Below are 23,325 nucleotides of genomic sequence, written 5' to 3' on the forward strand. Positions count from 1 at the left end.
TTTGTGCCAGAGTAGGCTTGTATAGCCAAACACCATGTTGTAATTTTGAAATATTTGTAAATACTTGCGCAGAAGGCTAACCATTTTACATGGCTCACATATTGACTTTCTCAAAGTTCAAAACATGCAACTTCAAATCAGGTCAAATTGAATGAGGGCACCTGTGCTCCATGAACAGTTGCCGACTTTTCGCGGGAGATATGATAATATATCCTCCTGTTCAGCGTCTTACTCGATGACCGACGGACTCAACTATCTGACTGGAAAGGGGTGTTCCACAAATGATACGCTATATGTAGCTATAAGTTTTGTTTTTAGTTGCGTTATGCAAATGTGTTATAATATTGTGCTACAATTTATAACGCATATTTCGTATACTCCAATAGTTATTTTAGATAGTATTCGTTCAACCATCTACGAAACGGGAGTTACCCTCCTCTTTTTGAGTTAAAGCGTTCCTGTCCTGCTCCGTGGACTGATGTCACTAATAGAATGTGATCGTTTCGCGGATCTCCCACTGTCAGGAGTCCGTGTACGTTTCGTTGCTTTTTATTTCATAGGACAGCTTGCGCGGCAGCGACAAAGACAATTGTTTGTAGAGCGACTACCAAATAACAGTACATTTTCGCTCTTAGTCTTCATTCTAGGACAGCTGTTCCATGGTTTATCATTAAACATTGTGAATAAAACATCGTTGCTGACAATGCTAGAATGTCTAGTAGCTGAATGTTGTCTGTTGTAACGAACGTGTTGCTGTAAGTAAAACATCGATTTGTTTTCCTAAAATACGCAATTTCGTCGATTGAAGATCATCAGGACAAGGCTACATCAGAGCAAAGAGGACAAGACCTCACCCTCAACATTGTGTTTGCATTTGATTTAGAGACAACAATGTTAACCCAGGTATGTATGGTTTATTAGCCTACATTGTTGGTAAATGTTTTCCAAAGTGGTAAGAACAAACACGTTTCCGTGTAGGTTGCAAGCTTGTTGTGGCGTGTCCAGGGCGCGCGACTTGGATACGACAACGTTCTTTCCGCGTAGCCTAATGAATCAAACACCTTTAAATGATGGTCAGTGAAAAAAGCATCGACGATGCTGGATGCTCTTTTATTTGCATTTCGTGTGAAACGTGACCTAGTTTATTTGGTGTCCAGAAAACGTTGACAACTTTTTTTTCCCTGCGCAGCATCGAGTGTGTTTAGCCTAGGCTAGACTACAGAAGCCATGTCAGGAGGAATTCTATTGTGTCGCTGAAATATTTGGCACTCCGCTCATTGATTTGCAATCGCAACTTTAAGTTAATAAAAAATGTATTCTTGAGTAGACTAGGATGCCATCTGATCAAGCTCTCTAATTTAGAGTAACTATTTGGAGAAGCGAAGGTTACAAGCTTACTTCAACAGTCAAACCCACTGTCATGTTTCTCTGGTGACCGCCCAGCAATCATGTTACGATGAAATTACATCTTCGTCGCCATCTTTAGATACAATTACTTAAGGACAGTAGATGATTATTTGATTGATTTTGGGAACAGTGTCTCGTTATGCGTCGATCACCTCCTATGCAGGCGACCCCGGTGTAGAGACAGACATGAAGTTGATTTTTTTCTTCCTGACTGTCAAATCCCGGATGGGATGATAATGACAATACGGCTAGCCAGCCTATACACGAACAGTTGTCTTGTTGAAATGACGACTAGTCTACAGTTGGCGCGCCGAGAAACTATAGAGACCGGCTTCGTTGTCAGTGTTTCTGTTCTAGGTGCACCTACAGTCTGTTTCAGCCCTCGTTTCCTCCCCTCCCCCATTATCCCCGGCTTTACACACTCGATACAATGTTGCTATTCAGTTATACATGATGTCCAATCGAGTCGCAAGTTGCGACAGTGTTGCAATAGCCTATGTTTATCAACACAGGTCTATGCAATATTCGCGAGACTTTCTTGGGCTAGGCTACCTTTTTTTCATGCGTTGTAGGCTATTTGGCTTCACGTTTTTGAAGGGCTGTCCATTTTGTCCTTCCGGTGCCAGGCCTTTTGAAAGTTTATTTTGACAATCTTAGCCTAAAGTTGTGGGTTGTTTCGAAGCACAACTCTAGGTGTCTTACATAATCATATTGTTATTATTATTCCACTCGCTCTAGCGCTTAAACTGCTAAGGGGCGGAAGGTAGCCTGGTGGTAAACCGAAAGGTTGCGAGATCGAATCTCCAAGTTGACGAGGTAAAAAAAAAAAAAAAAAGCTGTCGTTCTGCCCCTGAACAAAGGCAGTTAACCCTAGGCCGTCTTTGAAAATAAGATTTTGTTCTTAACTGACTTGCCTAGTAAAATAAAAATATTAACAGTCAGCGCTCAGGAAATCAATAACTACTAGAATGGTTTCGAGTCAGTTGTTTCAATTGTGTAAATATTCCATAATAAACAATACATTGCTAAATGAATGCATTTATTTTGTTAAAATGGGTCATAAGAAACCTCAGGACACCAAATGTAAATTGTAATTAGACAAATGTATTGATTGATCCAAAAGTGCATAGACTGTAAATACTAAAATAAGATTATAGTGTATTTTCTGACTAAGACAATAGTTGACTGCCCATCTAGCCTGTCCAAACTACACCTAAACTATATTGAAACTAATTTGAATTATAATAATAAATATTAAATTGCCAATAGTCTGATGGGTGACAATGTTGTCATCAGCCTCTTCATGATCAATTGATAAGTGCACCAGCGCATTGGAAAAGAAGGGACCGGGGCGTACGAAATAACACTTCCATTTCAGTCTACAGAGGTCCATGCAGGTCAGTCATTTTGATTGCTTCTACCCTGTTGGAAAGAGCAGATTTCAAGGTTTTTAATGAACCTATTTTTGCCAAACAACTCTACAAATTGTGCAGATTGAAACAGACAAAGTATGACTTTTTCCTAGACTGAGGCTCCATACCATTGCGTTCCTCATGTGAGTACTGGCGACAATCAGCTATAAATATCCTTTCTTGTTTCCATTACATTTTTACTGTAAAATATGTGTTGACTGTGGTAGGGCAAGGGAATATAAAAAGTTGATTTCATAGCCTCTGCTATGAAGCACAGCTAAATACAACTCAAAACATGCTATTCTGTTCTTTTGAAATAAATGCATCATGTTTTGTATGACATTCCTAAACATATTATTTTTTTAGTTTCATATAGATACTTTTTCACCTATAACCATTTTAAGATTTGCATGAATTAACATGGGTTTGAATGAGAACCACAGGACTGCAGAGGTAGCTATTCAAAATGGTCCTGCTCCTTTGCCACTTAAGCTATAAGACCAACTTTAAAATGTTCAGGCTATCCTAATTTAAAATTCTTTAAAATCTTTATCAACTATAGCTACATAAATGTCTAAATTAGCATAAAATAACTCACCAACAGCAACTCTTGATCATTTCAAGCTAGACATGGCAAACCAACTTTATAATGTTCAGGCCATCCTCATTTAATGTAACAAAATCTTGATTAGCTATAAACATTTGCATAAATTAGCGTAAACTATCCCACAAACAGTAGTTCTTTAACCGATCAAGCTAAGAGCCCACCATCTATCCAGGTAATTAACGTTTACATTTCAAAAGGCGTGGGCCCTGATGTTCTAAATCAGTTGGCAATCGTTGTATCATTACTATGATGCCTGCTTTCACACAGCGGGTTTGTCTGTTACTTAACTGTCTTGATGTTGTCGACCAAACCAAGTGTAGGCTAGCCTACAACTGGTTGGTTGGTCGGTGTGACCGCCTCCCGCGCTTTGGCTCACGCAGTTTACTATTGCACTTAGGTGCGTTTGTTTCAGCTCGCTGGGTGCACCGAGTAGACAGTTTGCTTTCAATGGAATGGTCCCAATGGAATGGTCTCAAATGTGCACACTCTGCCTACCTGGCGCTACGGGCCAGTTGCATGGATTGGAGGGACTCTGCACATGTTATGTGGTTATTAATGGTCTATAATAACAAGGTTGTTTTTTTTTCGCAGAGAAAGAGAAAACGCACTGTGGAAGACTTCAACCAGTTTTGCACCTTTGTGTTGGCATATGCTGGATACATCCCCTATCAAACAGAGGTCGGTTGATAAAACACAGTTTTCTCCTGTTTAAGTAAGACAGATGAGCAATTTGGTGTTAATAAGCTACTTGTAATTAATTGATGTCTTATTGTTTCTACATTGAAAACAATATATAAACGCAACATGTAAAGTGTTGGTGCCATGTTTCATAGCTGAAATAAAAGATCCCCAAAATGTTGTACGCAAATGTGTTTACATCCTTGTTAGTGAGCATGTCTCCTTTGCCAAGATAATCCAATCCACCTGACCGGTGTGGCATATCAAGAAGATGATTAAACAGCATGATCATTACACAGGTGCACTTTGTGCTGGAGACAATGAAAGGCCACTCTAAAATTAGCAGTTTTGTCATACAACACAATGCCACACATCAAGTTGAGGGAGCATGCTGACTGCAGGAATGTCCACCAGAGCTGTTACAGAATTCAATGTTCATTTCTCTACCATAAGCCGCCTCCAACGTTGTTTTGGGGAATTTGGCAGTAAGTCCAACCGGCGTCATCGCCTCCTGTTTCAGCATGATAATGCACAGCCCCATGTCGCAGGGATCTGTACACAATTACTGGAAGCTGAAAATGTTCCAGTTCTTCTGGGGCTAGCATTCTCACCCATTGATCACGTTTTGGATGATCTGGGTTGACGTGTATGACAGTGTGTTCCAGTTCCCACCAATATCCAGCAACTTCGCACAGACATTGAAAAACAGTGGGGCAACATTCCATGGGCCACAATCAACAGCCTGATCAACTGTGAAGGAGATGTGTTGCGCTGCATGAGGCAAATGGTGCTCACACCAAATACTGACTGGATTTCTGATCCACACCCTTACATTTTTTTAAGATATCTGTGACCAATGCCCAGTCATGTGAAATCCATAGATTAGGGCCTAATGAATTTATTTCAATTGACTGATTTCCTTATATGAACTGTAACTCAGTAAACTCGTTTAAATTGTTGCATGTTCCGTTTTTATATTTTTGTTCAGTATATTTCTGTTGAATGATGTCTCTAGTTCTGCTGTTGTTTTCATGGTGATGTATCCCCCTGTAGGAGTGGTGGTGTAGTGAGAGCAAGCCCAGGGACAGCAACCTCTGCAGCACCAGCCAGAGTACCAGTCCATGGGCCTACCAGTCCTCTCCTACCTCAGACTGTGGCTCCTCTGCTCGGGGCCAGAAGGAGGAAGGGAAGGAGGTGAAGAGGAGGTCAGACAAGAAGCCAGTCGGGCCTGGTCAGGGGGAGAAGAAGCCTAGAGGAGAAAGTGCCAAGTCTCCCAATACGGAACAGGCTGCCACTAGATCAACGGTCAGCAAAACGCCAGAGATCCATGAGCAGCACCTGCCCCAGTCTGGATGGACCAACCACAACAGCTGTCCTACTGACAACAAAACACATCCTCTGATGGTTTCCAAACGTGACCATGACTGTAAACTTCCCCAATCTTTCCTGACTCAACTCTTCCCTGAAGCCACCCTCAGCAGCTCTCTGTCTGACCACAGGAACAAGACCAACAACGGTCAGACAGACACACCAGACCCCAACGGGTCGGCTGGGAAGACGAGCGACGCTTTCCCTCAGAAGAAAGGAAGTGAAGAACTGGAACAGGAAGTGACGGAGCAGCCAGTTGACATGACAATGACAAGCTGTGAGACTGAAAGGAGCAGTCCTCACAGGCTGGGAGACAGAGAAAAAAAGAGAAGAAAGGAAGAGAAGGGGTCACGGGAGAGCTGGGAGGGGTCTGGGAGTGAAGGAGGCATAGACAGGGGTCAGAGGTCAGATATCCTAAGGATGGTGATGGACAGGAGGTTCAGAGGTCAGCTAGCTGAAGACCAAGAGACAGGCTACCACACAGAGGAGGGAAGCAGCCCTGACCAGGACCGGGACAATGGAGGGAGCAACTACCAGACAGACCAGGGAGGGAGCGATGGAGAGGACACATCTGCAGACAACCGCAAGATGGAGGGTGAGTAGAGGAACCCCACCTGAGACTAAAGAAGCATCCCAAATGGCACACTCTCCTCTTGTATACATTTTGACCAGGGCCCATTTTCCCTATATAGTGAACTACTTTTGACCAGGACCCTAGTAGGGCTCTGGTCAAAAGTAATAGGGAACAGGGTGCAGTTTTGGACACTCACTCATTACCTCATCACTATCTACAACCATCATTGATAGTTTAAAACAGAGACTGTGTTTAATATAACGTCTCCTATTTCTCTCTTTTCTCAGATGAGGACGACTCGTGGGACCTGATCACTTGTTTCTGCCTGAAGCCATTTGCGGGTCGGCCCATGATCGAGTGTAGTGAGTGTGGCACCTGGGTGCACCTGTCCTGCGCTAAGATCCGCCGCACCCATGTTCCTGAAGTCTTCATCTGCCAGCCCTGCCGAGATACCAAGACCAACATCAGACGCTCCAACCGGGCGCGGATTGCCCCCCGCAAACGCTTCAGCGACTAGACTAGATAGCACCAGCTGGTTCATTGGCTGCATCCCAATTGGCAGTAGGTAGCCTAGTGGTTAAGAGCATTGTGCCAGTAACCGAAAGGTTTGAATCCCAAAGGTGGAAAAATTTGCTGTTCTGCCCTTGAGCTATGTAGCAACCCCAAACAACAACTGCTCCCCGGGCGCTGTTGATGTCGATTAAGGCAGCCCCCTGCACCTCTCTGATTCAGGGGTTGGGTTAAATGCTGAAGACACATTTCGGTTGAATGTATTAAGTTGTGCAACTGACTTGGGTATCCTATATAGTGAACTACTTTTGATGTAGGGAATAGGGTGCCATTTGGGACGTTGACCACTAGTGAGCATCAAGTTCTATGCTGGCCCATTTTTGTCGCTCTGCAAAAACCGCCACCAGGGTTGTGTTCAGTAAGACACAGAAAAAGTAAATTAACTTCTGTTATTGGACAAGTCCAGGTAGTCCTCCCTGTTTCGGTCCTTTTTCTTCCATTTTGTGCCTAATGAACACGACCCAGTACACTGCCATCAGCAACCAACCCATGAGTCTATGGTTGTGTTCCCCTGCTCAGATGTTACATTCATCAACCAATGGTTGCGTGCCACCGGGCACCAGATTGTTATAACATGATGTGGCTAGCTGATACTTAATACCTATCCAGGCATTGTAAGATCCTATCACTCTCCCGAGAACAGTACAATGTCCATGCATTCACAGACAATCTACTCAGGAAGGAATGAGGGGCTACAGGAGAGCGAGAGAGTGATTTGGGGGGGGGGGGTGAAAGAGGAATGTGTTTGGTAACGGTCAGCTGTTACTGTTGTGGTGAGAACAACATCTTCTCACATGCTAATCTCATTAACCCTCCACCCCTCCATTCTGCCACCCACCTATACCTTCCTCCCTCCTTCTACCCATCTCTTCATTTGTGCATCACTGAACCTAAGGGCTTGCCTTGGCTCATCTACACTAATATGTTGAATTCACTACTTAGTACAATACTATGTAGGGAATATGGTGCCATTTGAGACCCATGGACATGTTTCTGGGGACTACTTTCTCAAAATATGCATTTTCAGTTATTTACACAGTTGTTGCCATTTGATGTATAAGATTGTCACGCCTTCAATTTTCTGACTCTGTATTATTATTATACATTGCCAGTGGATGCCTGCCTCTCTTCCAAACATGTTATATATGTACACTGAGTGTGCAAAGCATTAGGAACACCTTCCTAATACTGAGTTGCACCCTCTCACCCTTTTGCCCTCAGAACCTTCGAGTCAGGACATGGACTCTACAAGGTGTTGAAAGCATTCCACAGGGATGCTGGCCCACGTTGACTCCAATGTTTCCCACAGTTGTGTGAAGTTGGCTGGATGTCCTTTGGGTGGTGGGCCATTCTTGATACACACTGAAAAACCCAGCAGCTTGCAGTTCTTGACACAAACCGGTGCGCCTGGCACCTACGACCATACCCTGTTCAAAGGCACTTCGATATTTTCTTTCCCATTTACCCTCTGAATGGCACACATACACAATCCATGTTTGAATTGTCTCGAGGCTTTCAAAATCCTTCTTTAACCTGTCTCCTCCCCTTCATCTACACTGATTGAAGTGAATTTGACATACATAAGGAATCATAGCTTTCACCTGGTCAGTCTGTCATGGAAATAAGCAGGTGTTCATAATGTTTTGTACACTCAGTGTATATCAGATGGTAAACCTTTAATACGATGTAAATAGTTTGCTTTTTAGAGTTGTTTATTATATCTTATATGTGACACATGCAGTAATAAAGGTAAAGGAGTAGCTCATTAGTCTCATCAGTGTTCTGTACTGTTTACATATTATTAAGTGCATTGTACACATCAGTCACCAGACCAGATATGGTTTTGTCTGGTTTTAATGGAGCACGGCTCCCGAGTGGCGCAGCAGTCTAAGGCACTGCATATCACTGCAGTCCCTGGTTCGAATCCAGGCTGCATCACATCCAGCTGTGATTGGGAGTCCCATAGGGTGGCACAATTGGCCCAGTGTCGTCCGGGGTAGGCTGTTATTGTAAATTAAGAATTTGTTCTTAACTGACTTGCCTAGTTGAATAAAGGTTAAATAAATGTAAAAAGCATCACCATTATTAAGCAAGTATTCTTTGTGCCTATTTAAACAACTGATCTCCAGCACAACTTCCTGTCAGCTGCCACACTACTGTTGATCATATATACTGAACAAAAATATAAATGCAACATGTAAAGTGTTTTCATGAGATTCAATAAAATATCCCAGAAGCTTTCCATACGCACAAAAAGCTTATTTCTCTTGAATTTGTTCATATCCCTGTTGGTGAGCATTTCTCCTTTGCCAAGATAATCCATCCACCTGAAAGGTGTGGCATATCAAGAAACTGATTAAACAGCATTATCATTACACAGGTGCACTAGGTGCTGGGGACAATAAAAGACCACTCTCTAAAATGTGAGGTTTGTCACACAACACAATGTCATGGATGTCTCAAGTTTTGAGGAAGCGTGCAGTTGGCATGCTGACTGCAGGAATGTCCACCAGAGCTGTTGCCAGAGAAATTAATGTTAATTTATCTACCATAAGCTGCCTCAAGTCATTTTAGATAATTTGGCAGTATGCCAGCCCAGTGGGTAGACCTGGCTCCCAAGTGGGTGGGTCTATGCCCATCCATAGCAGTGCCCCTGCCCAGTCATGTTAAATCCATAGATTTGGCCCTAAACATTTATTTAAATTGACAGATTTCATTCTTTGAAATCAGTAAAATATTTTAAATTGTTGCATGTTGTGTTTATATTTTTGTTCAGTAATAGGTTGATCTCTGCTCACATGAAATCAGCTCCAGGTATCTGAGATGTCGTAAGGCAGGCATGGTTTATTTACATTCAAATATTTGACAGTAAAGTAATAGGTTAAAATCTCTAAACCTGCAGTCGCCATAGCCTTTTACCACAGACACAACCCAGACTAGTCCTTTACCACAGACACAACCCAGACCAGTCTTTTACCACGGACACAACCCAGACCAGTCCTTTACCACAGACACAACCCAGACCAGTCCTTTACCACGGACACAACCCAGACCAGTCCTTTACCACAGACACAACCCAGACCAGTCCTTTACCACAGACACAACCCAGACCAGTCCTTTACCACGGACACAACCCAGACCAGTCCTTTACCACGGACACAACCCAGACCAGTCCTTTACCACAGACACAACCCAGACCAGTCCTTTACCACAGACACAACCCAGACCAGTCCTTTACCACAGACACAACCCAGACCAGTCCTTTACCACAGACACAACTACAGTTTGTCTCGGGACTTCCATATCTGACATCCTGAAAAAGCTAGTCTCATCCTGAACAAGCTAGCCACATGGTACTACCACAGTGTCCAGGCATGCTAGCTACTCCTCCGGCCTCATATCTAGTACGTCTCTGATGTAGGGCAGGACAGCATCGGTGTAGAACATCTCCAGCTTGGCCAGGGTTTCGTCCCAGAACACAGGGTCAAAGGTCACAGGGACGATGGCTGTTTCCTTCAGGGTGAACACCACTAGGTCAGCCTGGGTTAACCCTGTCACTGCCAGCTGGCACTGGATCTGGGTGAAATAGCTGTGGTCTGGCTTCAGATGGTACCTCACCTGTAGAGAAAAGAAGAATAGGGAAGTGCTGCTAGAATACACTAGTAGGTAGATCTTTACAGATTGAAGGTGCTCTTTGGTTAAGGGGTTAACTGGTCATCAAAAACAAGGGGGACCAAGTCGAGGCACTCTTCATATAATTAAAATGCCTTTATGATGATAGTATGCTTGATTTTTTTTAAATAAAGCTTGGTATAGCCCAAGTCAGGGGGTACAATGATACAACAAACAACATGTCTTAACTAACCTGTCTCCTCTCCTCCCCCTGGTCCTGTACCTGGTCCTGTATTGTCAGGCAGAAGGCTGGGTCCTCTCTACAGGCCTGGGCTACAGTGTTCTGACGGTGCTTGTAGGGACACTTGACCTCTAGGCAGAGCAGCCATTGGCCGGTCCTTTGGTCCTCTACGATGCCATCAGGACTGCCTGCTAGCCAGGGGCGCTGGGCGTCGATGAACAAGCCACACTCCTGCACCCTCACCGCCCGGCCCAGGGCCTTGCTCTTCAGGCTCTGATATCTGAGATAAAATGAGATGAGATTGTACTTTATTACAGACACAGAATACAACATTCAATACAACATTTAAAAACAATCGCAGAACAATTAAAGTAAATGCATAGATGGTACCTCCGCACAGCCTCGGCTTCCCGCTCAATGCCCCAGGTCATGGCGCGGGTCTTGACGTTGGTGCCGCGGCCTGTGATGGCGGCCAGGTAGGAAGCTGGTGGGGTCGTGCTCTGGCCAGTAACGAAGCGGCTATGGGCGATTCGGTGAGCGACCGACGCTGTGATTCGGTTCTGACGCCAGGAGAACCAGCTGGGGTTCTCTCTCTGGCCCCGGGTCTGGAGCTCCACCGCCTCCACCTCTTCTTTCTGACATAACCCCAGGGGCAGTGCTTTGGGCCTGAGGGGAGAGACCATGGAGCTCCCCCCAATTTGGTTGGTCCTGGGGGGAGAGACCACAGGCTTACCCCTGACCTGGCTGCTCGTGTCAGGGCTATGACTATGCTGATGGGCCTCAGCTCTCTTCTCTGCGATGTCAGGATGATATCTGACAGTAGGGATGTTCCTTTTGGCGTAACGTGTGTGTGTGGTCTTTTCTCCTGCTCCCCTGGCCTGGCTAGCTGTGGCTCTGCTGATTTTACTAGATTTTATTTGATCCTGATTGGTCCTGGGGGGAGAGACCACAGGCTTACCCCTGACCTGACTGCTCTTGTCAGGGCTATGACTATGCTGATGGGCCTCAGGTCTCTTCTGTGCGATGTCAGGATGATATCTGACAGTAGGGATGTTCTTCATGGCATAACGTATGTCTGTGTTTGCTCCTGCTTCCCTGGCCTGGCTGGCCGTCGCTCTGCTGGTTCCTGAGTCCCCTGAGCCATTAGAGGGATTTAGGGTGGAACCTTTGTTGATATGCCTTTGTTTTGGTGGGCTCTTTAAGGCTGAGCTGTCAGTGTGAGAGCCATTTTTGTTTGTCTTTCTGGGACTCATGGTTCTGTGAGTTTCAAGAAGTTAGTATTCTGTAAATTCAATACAAAAAAAGAGGAGGTAAGATACTGTGGCATGTAAACCATTCCTATGTCCTATTCCTAAATCTGGACCTGCTGTGTGTGGCATGGTTTACTGTTTACATTTACATTTAAGTCATTTAGCAGACGCTCTTATCCAGAGCGACTTACAAATTGGTGCATTCACCTTATGACATCCAGTGGAACAGTCACTTATAATAGTGCATCTAAATCTTAAAGGGGGGGGGGGGAAGAGGGAATACTTATCCTATCCTAGGTATTCCTTAAAGAGGTGGGGTTTCAGGTGTCTCCGGAAGGTGGTGATTGACTCCGCTGTCCTGGCGTCGTGAGGGAGTTTGTTCCACCATTGGGGGGGCCAGAGCAGCGAACAGTTTTGACTGGGCTGAGCGGGAGCTGTACTTCCTCAGTGGTAGGGAGGCGAGCAGGCCAGAGGTGGATGAACGCAGTGCCCTTGTTTGGGTGTAGGGCCTGATCAGAGCCTGGAGGTACTGAGGTGCCGTTCCCCTCACAGCTCCGTAGGCAAGCACCATGGTCTTGTAGCGGATGCGAGCTTCAACTGGAAGCCAGTGGAGAGAACGGAGGAGCGGGGTGACGTGAGAGAACTTGGGAAGGTTGAACACCAGACGGGCTGCGGCGTTCTGGATGAGTTGAAGGGGTTTAATGGCACAGGCAGGGAGCCCAGCCAACAGCGAGTTGCAGTAATCCAGACGGGAGATGACAAATGCCTGGATTAGGACCTGCGCCGCTTCCTGTGTGAGGCAGGGTCGTACTCTGCGGATGTTGTAGAGCATGAACCTACAGGAACGGGCCACCGCCTTGATGTTGGTTGAGAACGACAGGGTGTTGTCCAGGATCACACCAAGGTTCTTAGCGCTCTGGGAGGAGGACACAATGGAGTTGTCAACCGTGATGGCGAGATCATGGAACGGGCAGTCCTTCCCCGGGAGGAAGAGCAGCTCCGTCTTGCCGAGGTTCAGCTTGAGGTGGTGATCCGTCATCCACACTGATATGTCTGCCAGACATGCAGAGATGCGATTCGCCACCTGGTCGTCAGAAGGGGGAAAGGAGAAGATTAGTTGTGTGTCGTCTGCATAGCAATGATAGGAGAGACCATGTGAGGTTATGACAGAGCCAAGTGACTTGGTGTATAGCGAGAATAGGAGAGGGCCTAGAACAGAGCCCTGGGGACACCAGTGGTGAGAGCGCGTGGTGAGGAGACAGATTCTCGCCACGCCACCTGGTAGGAGCGACCTGTCAGGTAGGACGCAATCCAAGCGTGAGCCGCGCCGGAGATGCCCAACTCGGAGAGGGTGGAGAGGAGGATCTGATGGTTCACAGTATCGAAGGCAGCCGATAGATCTAGAAGGATGAGAGCAGAGGAGAGAGAGTTAGCTTTAGCAGTGCGGAGCGCCTCCGTGATACAGAGGAGAGCAGTCTCAGTTGAATGACTGGTCTTGAAACCTGACTGATTTGGATCAAGAAGGTCATTCAGAGAGAGATAGCGGGAGAGCTGGCCAAGGACGGCACGTTCAAGAGTTTTGGAGAGAAAAGAAAGAAGGGATACTGGTCTGTAATTGTTGACATCGGAGGGATCGAGTGTAGGTTTTTTCAGAAGGGGTGCAACTCTCGCTCTCTTGAAGACGGAAGGGACGTAGCCAGCGGTCAGTGATGAGTTGATGAGCGAGGTGAGGTAAGGGAGGAGGTCTCCGGAAATGGTCTGGAGAAGAGGGGAGGGGATAGGGTCAAGCGGGCAGGTTGTTGGGCGGCCGGCCGTCACAAGACGCGAGATTTCATCTGGAGAGAGAGGGGAGAAAGAGGTCAGAGCACAGGGTAGGGCAGTGTGAGCAGAACCAGCGGTGTCGTTTGACTTAGCAAACGAGGATCGGATGTCGTCGACCTTCTTTTCAAAATGGTTGACGAAGTCGTCTGCAGAGAGGGAGGGGGGGGGGAGGATTCAGGAGGGAGGAGAAGGTGGCAAAGAGCTTCCTAGGGTTAGAGGCAGATGCTTGGAATTTAGCGTGGTAGAAAGTGGCTTTAGCAGCAGAGACAGAGGAGGAAAATGTAGAGAGGAGGGAGTGAAAGGATGCCAGGTCCGCAGGGAGGCGAGTTTTCCTCCATTTCCGCTCGGCTGCCCGGAGCCCTGTTCTGTGAGCTCGCAATGAGTCATCGAGCCACGGAGCGGGAGGGGAGGACCGAGCCGGCCTGGAGGATAGGGGACATAGAGAGTCAAAGGATGCAGAGAGGGAGGAGAGGAGGGTTGAGGAGGCAGAATCAGGAGATAGGTTGGAGAAGGTTTGAGCGGAGGGAAGAGATGATAGGATGGAAGAGGAGAGAGTAGCGGGGGAGAGAGAGCGAAGGTTGGGACGGCGCGATACCATCCGAGTAGGGGCAGTGTGGGAGGTGTTGGATGAGAGCGAGAGGGAAAAGGATACAAGGTAGTGGTCGGAGACTTGGAGGGGAGTTGCAATGAGGTTAGTGGAAGAACAGCATCTAGTAAAGATGAGACTGTTCGTAGTAAATTGCCATGTTTGTTGCAATTTTCAGTGGTGTATGAAGTCTGAGTTCAGCATGTGGGAAAGATCAGGGTCCAGAGATCATACCCATGTTTCCTAGTAGGTGGATCGCATTTAAGAGTTCCCGACATGATGTGAACGCGGCATTAGGCTGGCTGCCACACACACAACCGTGTGAGCTGTTGGTCAGCTCAACTCTCTCTTTCTCCAGACTAGCTCAGCTCAGCCATCCACTCAAGATCTTACATCAAATGCCCACTGCATTACCTCCCAAGAGAAATCTCTTCGGTTATTGTCCTGTATATTCCCCCCCCAAGCCCGACATTGTGATGGCTCTCAAGGAACCACACTGGACTTTGTGCAAACTAGAAACAGCATATACGAGAACACATTTATTGTAGCTGGGGACGTTAATAAAGAAAATCGGAGGAAAATCTTCTGTGCTACACGCAGGGAGAACATGCTTGACCATTGTTACTATCCCTTCCGGGGCGGCTACAAGGCCCTCCCCCGCCCTCCCTTTGGCAAATCAGATCACACCTCCATGCTGCTCCTCCCCGCATAAAGGCAGAGACTTAAGCAGGAAGCTTCAAGACTTTTTGATCACTCAAACAGGGAAATGTTCTGTTCCTACTGTGACGATTAGAACTTATCCAAACCAAAAATCATGGGAAAATGGCAGCATTCGTGCAAAACCGAAATCACAAACCTCCGTATTTAACCACGGAAAGGTGACTGGGGACATGGACATGTACAAACAAACAGGCTATGACCTCCGTAAGGCAATCAATGAGGCAAAACGACAGTACATGGAAAAAGTGGAGTCGCAATTCAAAGGCTCGGACAAGAGACGCATGTGTTAGGGAAAGCCAGCCAAGTCGGGGACAGTGACGCTTCACTCTCGGACAAGTTAAACATTTTCATCGCCCACTTCAACGAAAACAACACTGAGCCGCCGATGTGAGCCCCCACCGCTCACAAGGACTGTGTGCTGCATCATCATAGCATGGGCAGACCAGCTGGCTGGAATGTTTACAAACATATTAAATCTCTCCTTATCCCAGTATGTTGTCCCAGCTTGCTTCAAGATGTCCACCATTGTGCCTGTACCCAAGAAAGCCAAGGTAACTGAACTAAATTACTATCGCTCCTTAGAACTCACTTCTGTCATCATGAAGTGCTTTAAGAGAATGGTTAAGGATCACCTCCACCTTATCCGACACCCTAGACCCACTACAATTTGCATACCGCCCCAACAGATCTACAGATTATGCAATCACCATTGCACAGCACACGGCCCTATCCCACCTGGACAAGAGGAATATCTATGTAAGAATGCTGTTCATCGACTACAGCTCAGCCTTCAAGCTCATCACTAAGCTCATGACCCTGGGTCTGAAACCCTCCCTGTCCAACTGTGTCCTAGAGTTCCTGACAGTTCGACCCCAGGTGGTGAAGGTAGGCAACAACACCTCTGCCATGCTGATCCTCAACCGGGGGCCCCACAGGGGTGGATGCTCCTCCTCCTGTACTCCCTGTTCACCCATGACTGCGTGGCCACGCACGTCTCCAAATCAATCATCAAGTTTGCTGATGACACAACAGGGAGGAGGTGAGGGTCCTGGCGGAGTGATGCCAGGAAACTAACCTCTGCCTCAACGTCAACAAAACTAAGGAGCTGATGGTGGACTCCAGCAGACAGAAGAGAGAGCACGCCCCCATCCACATCGACAGGGCCACAGTGGAGAAGATCAAAAGCTTCAATCCCTCGGTGTGCACATCACTGAGGACATGAAACGGTCCCTTCACACCGATAGTGTGGTGAAGATGGCGCAACAATGCGTCTTCAACCTCAGGAGGCTGAAGATTTTTCCTTGGCCCCTAAGACCCTCACAAACTTCTACAGATGAACCATTGAGAGGATTCTGTTGGAAATATCACAGCGAGGGTACTTAAAATGCACTGCACGGTACCGCATGTCTCTCCAGACGGTGGTGCGGTCAGCCCAATGCATCCTCGGGAGCACACCGTCAGCCCTCCAGGACATCTACAGCACCCGGTGTCACAGGAAGGCTGAGAAGATTATCAAGTACCTCAGCCACCCGAGCCACGGATGATCGGGTTCAAGTCCGGGCTCTGGCTCTGCCACCCAAGGACATTCAGAGACTTGTCTCACCATGCTTCACCGTAGGGATGGTGCCAGGATTCCTCCAAACGTGGCGCTTGGCATTCAGGCCAAAGAGTTCGATCTTGGTTTCATCAGACCAGAGACTCTTGTTTCTCATGGTCTGAGAGTCTTTAGGTGCCTTTTGGCAAACTCCAAGCAGGCTATCATTTGCCCTTTACTGAGGAGTGGCTTACGTCTGACACCTCCATCATAAAGGCCTGATTGGGGGAGTGCTGCAGAGATGGTTGTCCTTCTGGAAGGTTTTCCCATCTCCACAGAGGAACTCTTTAGCTCTGTCAGAGTGACCATCGGGTTCTTGGTCACTTCCGTGAACAAGGCGCTTCTCCCCTGATTGCTCAGTTTAGCCGGGGGCAGCCTCTTCCATTTAAGAATGATGGAAGCCACTGTGTTCTTAGGGACCTTCAATGCTTTGGTATCCTTCCACAGATCTGTGCCTCGACACAATCCTGTCTCTGAGCTCTATGGACAATTCCTTCGACCTCATAGTTCGGTTTTTGCTCTGACATGCATTGTCAACTGTGGGACCTTATATAGACAGGTGTGTGCCTTTCCAAATCATGTCCAATCGATTGAATTTACCACAGGTGAACGCCAATGAAGTTGTATAATGATGATCGATGCACCTGAGCTCAATTTCGAGTCTCATAGCAAAGGGTCTGAATACATATGTAAATAAGGTATTTCTGTTTTTTTATTTTTAATACATTTGCTAAAATTTCTTTACCTGTTTTTGTTTTGCTTTTGCTTTGGGTATTGTGTGTAGATTGCTGAGGAAATTGATTTATTTAATCCATTTTAGAAAACGGCTATAACAAAATGTGGAAAAAGTCAAGGGGCCTGAATACTTTCCGAATGACACTGTAAGTATATACAGTTGAAGTTGGAAGTTGGTTTTTCAACCACTCCACAAGTTTCTTGTTAACAAACTAAAGTTTTGGCAAGTCGGGTAGGACATCTACTTTGTGGATGACAAGTAGTTTTTCAAACAATTGTTTACAGACAGTTTATTTCACTTATAATTCACTGTATCACAATTCCAGTGGGTCAGACGTTTACATACACCAAGTTGACAGTGCCTTTAAACAGCTTGGAAAATTCCAGAAAATGATGTCATGGCTTTAAAAGCTTATGATAGGCTATTGACATAATTTGAGTCAATTAGAAGTGTACCTATGGATGTATTTCAAGGCCTACCTTAAAACTCACTGCCTCTTTGCTTGACAACGTGGGAAAATCAAAATAACTCAGCCAAAACCTCAGAAAAAAATTGTAGACCTCCACAAGTCTGATTCATCCTTGGTTGAAATTTCCAAACACCTGAAGGTACCACGTTCAGCTGTACAAACAATGGTATGCAAGTATAAACACCATGGGACCACGCAGCCATCATACCGCTCAGGAAGGAGACGTGTTCTGTCTCCTAGAGATGAACACACTTTGGTGTAAAAAGTACAAATCAATCCCAGAACAACAGCAAAGGACCTTGTGAAGATGCTGGAGGAAACAGGTACAAAATAATCCATATTTACAGTAAAACGAGTCCTATATCGACATAACCTGAAAGGCCGCTCAGCAAGGAAGAAGCCACTGCTCCAAACCGCCATAAAAAAAGCCAGACTATGGTTTGCAACTGCACATGGAGACAAAGATTGTACTTTTTGGAGAAATGTCCTCTGGTCTGATGAAATAAAAATAGATCTGTTTGGCCATAATGACCATCGTTATGTTTGGAGGAAAAAAGCGGAGGCTTGCAAGCCGAAGAACACCATCCCAACCGTGAAGCACGGGGGTGGCAGCATCATGTTGTGGGGGTGCTTTGCTGCAGGAGGGACTGGTGCACTTCACAAAACAGATGGCATCATGAGGATGGAAAATTACGTGGATATATTGAAGCAACATCTCAAGACATCAGTCAGGAAGTTAAAGCTTGGTCGCAAATGGGTCTTCCAAATGGACAATGACCCCAAACATACTTCCAAAGTTGTGGCAAAATGGCTTAACTAAGGACAACAAAGTCAAGGTATTGAAGTGGCCATCACAAAGCCCTGACCTCAACCCTATAGAACATTTGTGGGCAGAACTGAAAAAGCGTGTGTGAGTAAGGAGGCCTTACAAACCTGACTGGGCCAAAATTCACCTAACGTATTTACCCAAGTTAACCAATTTAAAGGCAATGCTATCAAATACTAATTGAGTGTATGTAAACTTCTGACCCACTGGTAATGTGATGAAAGAATAAAAGCTGAAATAAATCACTCTCTACTATTATTCTGACATTTCACATTCTTAAAATAGTGGTGATCCCAACTGACCTAAAAAAAAGGTAATATTTTACTGCGTGAAAAACGGAGTTTCAATGTATTTGGCTAAGGTGTATGTAAACTTCCGACTTCAACTGTAATGTATTCTATGGCTCATCCTATACAACTACTGCTGTACACACATTTTCTATTCACATACTGTCCATCCACACCCTTCACATACTTGTATATTTATATTCCTGACTCTGGTCCAGAAGCTAATTTTCTGCAATCCTACACTATTAGAAAAAACAATGGTTCCAAGAGGGTTATTCCTGCTGTCCCCAACCCTTTTTGGTTTCAGGTAGAACTCTTTTGGGTTCCATGTAGAACCCTCTGTGGAAAGGGTTCTACATACAACCCAAAAGGGTTGTAACTGGAACCAAACATTTTCTCATATGGGGACAAGCCGAAGAATCCTTTTAGGGTTTTGGCCGTTTCAAACTAATAGTTTTAGAAAGAATACAGCAGACCTATGTCAATAGGCTATACGGCCGTATAAACTGAGGACATCATTGTCCTACTCTACTTTTCAATTAAATTTCAGGCAATAATGGTATTGCGCAAAATATTTGTTTCGCTTACCCGATGAAGTTCTGTCTAGTCTCGAGCTGTGTATGAAAGTGAAACTGGTTCTATGTGACTCACTGTCTCATGACAAGCAAGTCAGATTCATCCTGCTGGCTTCCTGCTGCTGTGTGTGTCTGTGTTTTTGTGTATCGGACATGTCCTGAACATGTCTAGTGTCAGTTGCCGCCTTAAAGACAACTGGGAACTCGGAAAAAACGAGCTCCGACTACGTGACTCACTATCTCATGGCAAGCACGTCAGATTCATCCTGCTGGGTTGCTGCTGCTGTGAGATAAAATAGCCTATACATTCTACAGACCGTACAGAGTATTCGCTGCAATACTTTGTGTGGCACCCAGAATATGTTTTAATATATAAACCAATATGTAATATATGTACGTTGATTCGCATTGGGGTCATTTATTTGACATTTGAACATGTTTTAAAACCCAAATGTCACTTAAATATGAACAAATATTGATCATTGTTATTGTTTAGACAATTATTTGTTATATATCATGAACAAATACAGTTTTTTGACATCTTTCGACTGTTACGTTGGGGGACTTTTATTTTGAAAATCTCTGAAATTCCGTGACCCAGAAGTACTATTTTTGTGTTTCTGACGAGTCGCTGATTGGTACGCAGCTTCCTTCCTTGATGAATTTGGAGATTCGTCGTGCTAGTGTTTTTGTTATGCCGAAACAATTCTGCAAACGATTATAAGGCGCCGATATACGCCATTTTTGGTTCAGAGCAAGCAACTGGATATCAGTTGTTTCTTTTTTGATTCATTTTTCTAACTGTACCAGCAGCTAGGAAGGCTCATTCATTCAGTGTGACAAGAAGCATGGCGTCCAGTGGCGGTTCAACAACAACTGTCGGAGATATTGAGGAGGACGCGTCTCAGCTACTTTTCCCCAAAGGTTCGTATCAAAATGTATTTATGTTAACTAGATTGAATATAACGATTCACTTAAGGTACCTATCTAACTATATTCCACATTATAAACTTGATGGTTTGAGCCCTGAATTCAGGAATATCAGATCGAATACCACTGGTATATTTACTGCTCTAATTACCTTGGTAACCAGTTTTTACAATAGCAGTAAGGCTCCTCGAGAGGTTGGTGATTAACGGCCAATATACCACGGCTAAAGGCTGTTCTTAAGTCCGACGCAACGCGGAGTGCCTGTACACAGCCCTTAGCCTTGGTATATTGGCCATAAATCACCAGCCCAGAGGATCCTTATTGCTATTATAAACTGGTTATCAACGTAATTAGATCAGTAAAAATACCCATAAGGGCATTTTTACTGCCCTTAGCCGTGGTATATTGGCCATATTCCACACCCCCTCAGGCATTATTGCTTAATTAAAACCCACCCTCCCCTGCGTTCTTCAGAGTTCGAGAACGCGGAGACACTTCTAAACTCTGAGGTACACATGCTTCTGGAGCATCGCAAGCAGCAGAACGAGAGTGCAGAGGACGAACAAGAGCTATCTGAGGTCTTCATGAAAACTCTGAATTATACTGCACGTTTCAGCCGTTTCAAAAACAGAGAAACTATCGCCAGTGTTCGCAGGTCAGTGTAATTGTTGTCACTATCACAACTAAAAACAAATATCAATACCTTATAAAAGTCCATGTACATTTATTTGGTGGTGAATGTTTTCATTAACTTTTCATGTTGACTGAAATTATTGTCCTGTATCCCACAGCTTGCTCTTGCAGAAGAAGCTGCATAAGTTTGAGTTAGCCAGTTTGGCCAACCTTTGTCCCGAAGCAGCGGAGGAGGCCAAAGCCCTCATCCCTAGGTAAGACCTGCTGTTACTGTCTCCTCACTTATCGCCATACTCAGCCCTCTTAAACCAGTGGTTCCCAAACTGCCTGGGGGGGTCAGTCCGGCTTTCAACTTACTCTAGAAAGTGCACAAGGTGCCATTTTGAAGTTGGGTAGTGCATCGTCAGTTCCTCTTGTCGGTCATTGCATACCTTAGAGAGCCATTTATAACTTGTCAAGAATGTCCAGATCAACTATCCCATGTCAGTTAACTTTTTAAAGCTAGTTTTATTTGCCTAAATATCATGTAATGTTTGTCACTCAAATCACATGAACACACATTAGACAGGGCAAAATGTAAAGAATTTGAAAAAGATTAACTTTAAAACAGCAACATTCTCTGCGCCCCATGACAAAATGTGTACAATTGCTGGAATTAAGCTTTAAACCTTCAACATGTTCTCTCTGCCAACAAGCGGGTTGTGAACCGTTTGTGTCATGAACAGAGCTTGTGCCCATAGAAATAGATGTGGTGCTTACGCAGGGGGGTGCGGGATGTTCCACAATGCTGGAAGGAGGGCCTGAGTGAGAAACTTTAGAAACCCCTGCTCTAACCTGGACTCTTTAGCCTCGTCTCTGATTGGGTAGCAGTCGGCTCTTGACCAGGAAATCGGGCTAAAACGTTTGGTATAACCAAACTGTGTGGCAGGTAGCCTCGTGGTTAGAACATTTGGCCAGGAATTGAAAGGTGGCTTGATAAAATCCAAGAGCTGACAAGGTAAAAATCTGTCGTTCTACCCCTGAACAAGGCAGTTAACCCAGTGCTCCCCGGTAGGCCGTCATTGTAAATAAGAATTTGTTCTTAACTGACTTGCCTAGTTAAATAAATGTTACATTTAATTATACATTTAGTGACAGGAGTTGTGCTGTTTCGTTCTGAAACCTGCTTGTTCTCTCTGCAGTGTGGAGGGGCGGTTTGAGGATGAGGAGCTGCAGCAAATCCTTGATGACATTCAGACCAAGAGAAGTTTCCAGTACTGAGGACAATTCCTCCTCATCTGGCCTATTCTAACCCTAAACCCATTATGTCAGAATATACTGGTCGCCGCTACTCACCCAGAAGGACATTGAGTCCCAAATGACACCCTATTCACTATATAGTGCACTGCTTTTGACCGTTCTCCCCAGGATGGGTACCTCCAGCTCAGACTTTTTATTTTATTTTTATGTGTGTGTGTGTGGGGGGTTGATAGATGTGCATCAGGCACCACAGATGTACATTCATTATATCCATTTTGAAGGCCATACCAAGCTAGGATGAATATATAAATTCCTAGATGTAAATACTTTTCAAATAAACATCTGAAATACTTTTCATAGCAATTTGTTTTATTTTCATTTAGCTCCTATACAAAGTGGTTGTTCACTTCATCTTGTCAAATGCAATCGTTGGGTCGGATGTGAGGTCTGTATTTCAGGACCTACACCTCATTGGTAAGACATGATCAGGGTAGGAGTACTGCTCCAGCCTGCAGTGTACTAGACCAGTGTACTACCTGACTGGTTATGGATACACTCTGGGACAACGGTGAAGTGTCAGGCCAAAAGGGCGTGAGGCTGGTCCACAATCGGTACCTGGAGACCCCCCCCCCTGTACAGAAGCCAGGGTGCTCTGCTGTGGTGCTGACTATCAGAGTTATGTTCCTCCTGGAGAGACTGGTGGGCTTGAAGACTGCATCCACACCACTCAGACACAAAGACGGGGTGATCTAGGAGACTGACATGGGGAATGGACATTGACAGCTTCCTGGCTGGCTCACTGCAACAGAGAAAACAGATTAAATTGTAAAAAGATGCAGACACAAGTCTTTAGTTCAGTACAGCACAAACGTGAATATCTTTACGTAATTGCGATTTGACTTAGACTTACCAGAAATGAAGAGCCATTGTACAGTTGAAGTTGGACGTTTACATACACTTAAATTGGCGTCATTAAAACTTGTTTTTCAACCACTCCACAAATTTCTTGTGAACAAATAGTTTTGGCAAGTCGTTTAGGAGATCTACTTGATCTACTTTGTGCATGACAAGTAATTTTTCAAACAATTGTTTACAGACATTATTTCACTTATAATTCACTGTATCACAATTGCAGTGGGTCAGAAGTTTACATACACTAAGTTGACTCTGCCTTTAATCAGCTTGGAAAA

At 45.2% G+C, this 23,325-nt stretch overlaps 3 protein-coding genes across 4 annotated transcripts; 2 read left to right on the plus strand and 1 right to left on the minus strand.

Annotated features, from left to right (window-relative positions):
• The first annotated feature begins 259 nt into the window (after positions 1-259).
• On the plus strand, positions 260-7,906 carry LOC123992834 (PHD finger protein 13-like). The gene is made up of 4 exons (XM_046294385.1): positions 260-903; positions 4,018-4,104; positions 5,158-6,067; positions 6,334-7,906. Exons 1-4 carry the CDS (start codon positions 892-894, stop codon positions 6,561-6,563), a joined length of 1,239 nt encoding a protein of 412 aa, XP_046150341.1. The 5' UTR covers positions 260-891; the 3' UTR covers positions 6,564-7,906.
• A 1,536-nt stretch (positions 7,907-9,442) lies between these two features.
• LOC123992835 lies at positions 9,443-19,596 on the minus strand. 2 transcript variants are annotated; one of them, XM_046294386.1, is made up of 4 exons: positions 19,347-19,596; positions 10,860-11,751; positions 10,482-10,749; positions 9,443-10,234 (listed from the first exon to the last, which is right to left on the minus strand). In XM_046294386.1, exons 2-4 carry the CDS (start codon positions 11,720-11,722, stop codon positions 9,998-10,000), a joined length of 1,368 nt encoding a protein of 455 aa, XP_046150342.1. In that variant the 5' UTR covers positions 11,723-11,751; positions 19,347-19,596; the 3' UTR covers positions 9,443-9,997. The 2 variants fall into 2 exon arrangements, with proteins under 2 accessions (XP_046150342.1, XP_046150343.1); XM_046294387.1 differs by having other exon boundaries at positions 10,860-11,177; positions 19,347-19,566.
• Positions 19,597-19,946: 350 nt separating this feature from the next.
• Positions 19,947-22,487, plus strand: polr2d (RNA polymerase II subunit D). The gene is made up of 4 exons (XM_046294388.1): positions 19,947-20,257; positions 20,738-20,918; positions 21,055-21,150; positions 22,078-22,487. Exons 1-4 carry the CDS (start codon positions 20,182-20,184, stop codon positions 22,154-22,156), a joined length of 432 nt encoding a protein of 143 aa, XP_046150344.1. The 5' UTR covers positions 19,947-20,181; the 3' UTR covers positions 22,157-22,487.
• Positions 22,488-23,325: the final 838 nt, after the last annotated feature.

Source organism: Oncorhynchus gorbuscha, linkage group LG13 (genome assembly GCF_021184085.1).
Source record: "Oncorhynchus gorbuscha isolate QuinsamMale2020 ecotype Even-year linkage group LG13, OgorEven_v1.0, whole genome shotgun sequence".
NCBI lineage: Eukaryota > Metazoa > Chordata > Actinopteri > Salmoniformes > Salmonidae > Oncorhynchus > Oncorhynchus gorbuscha.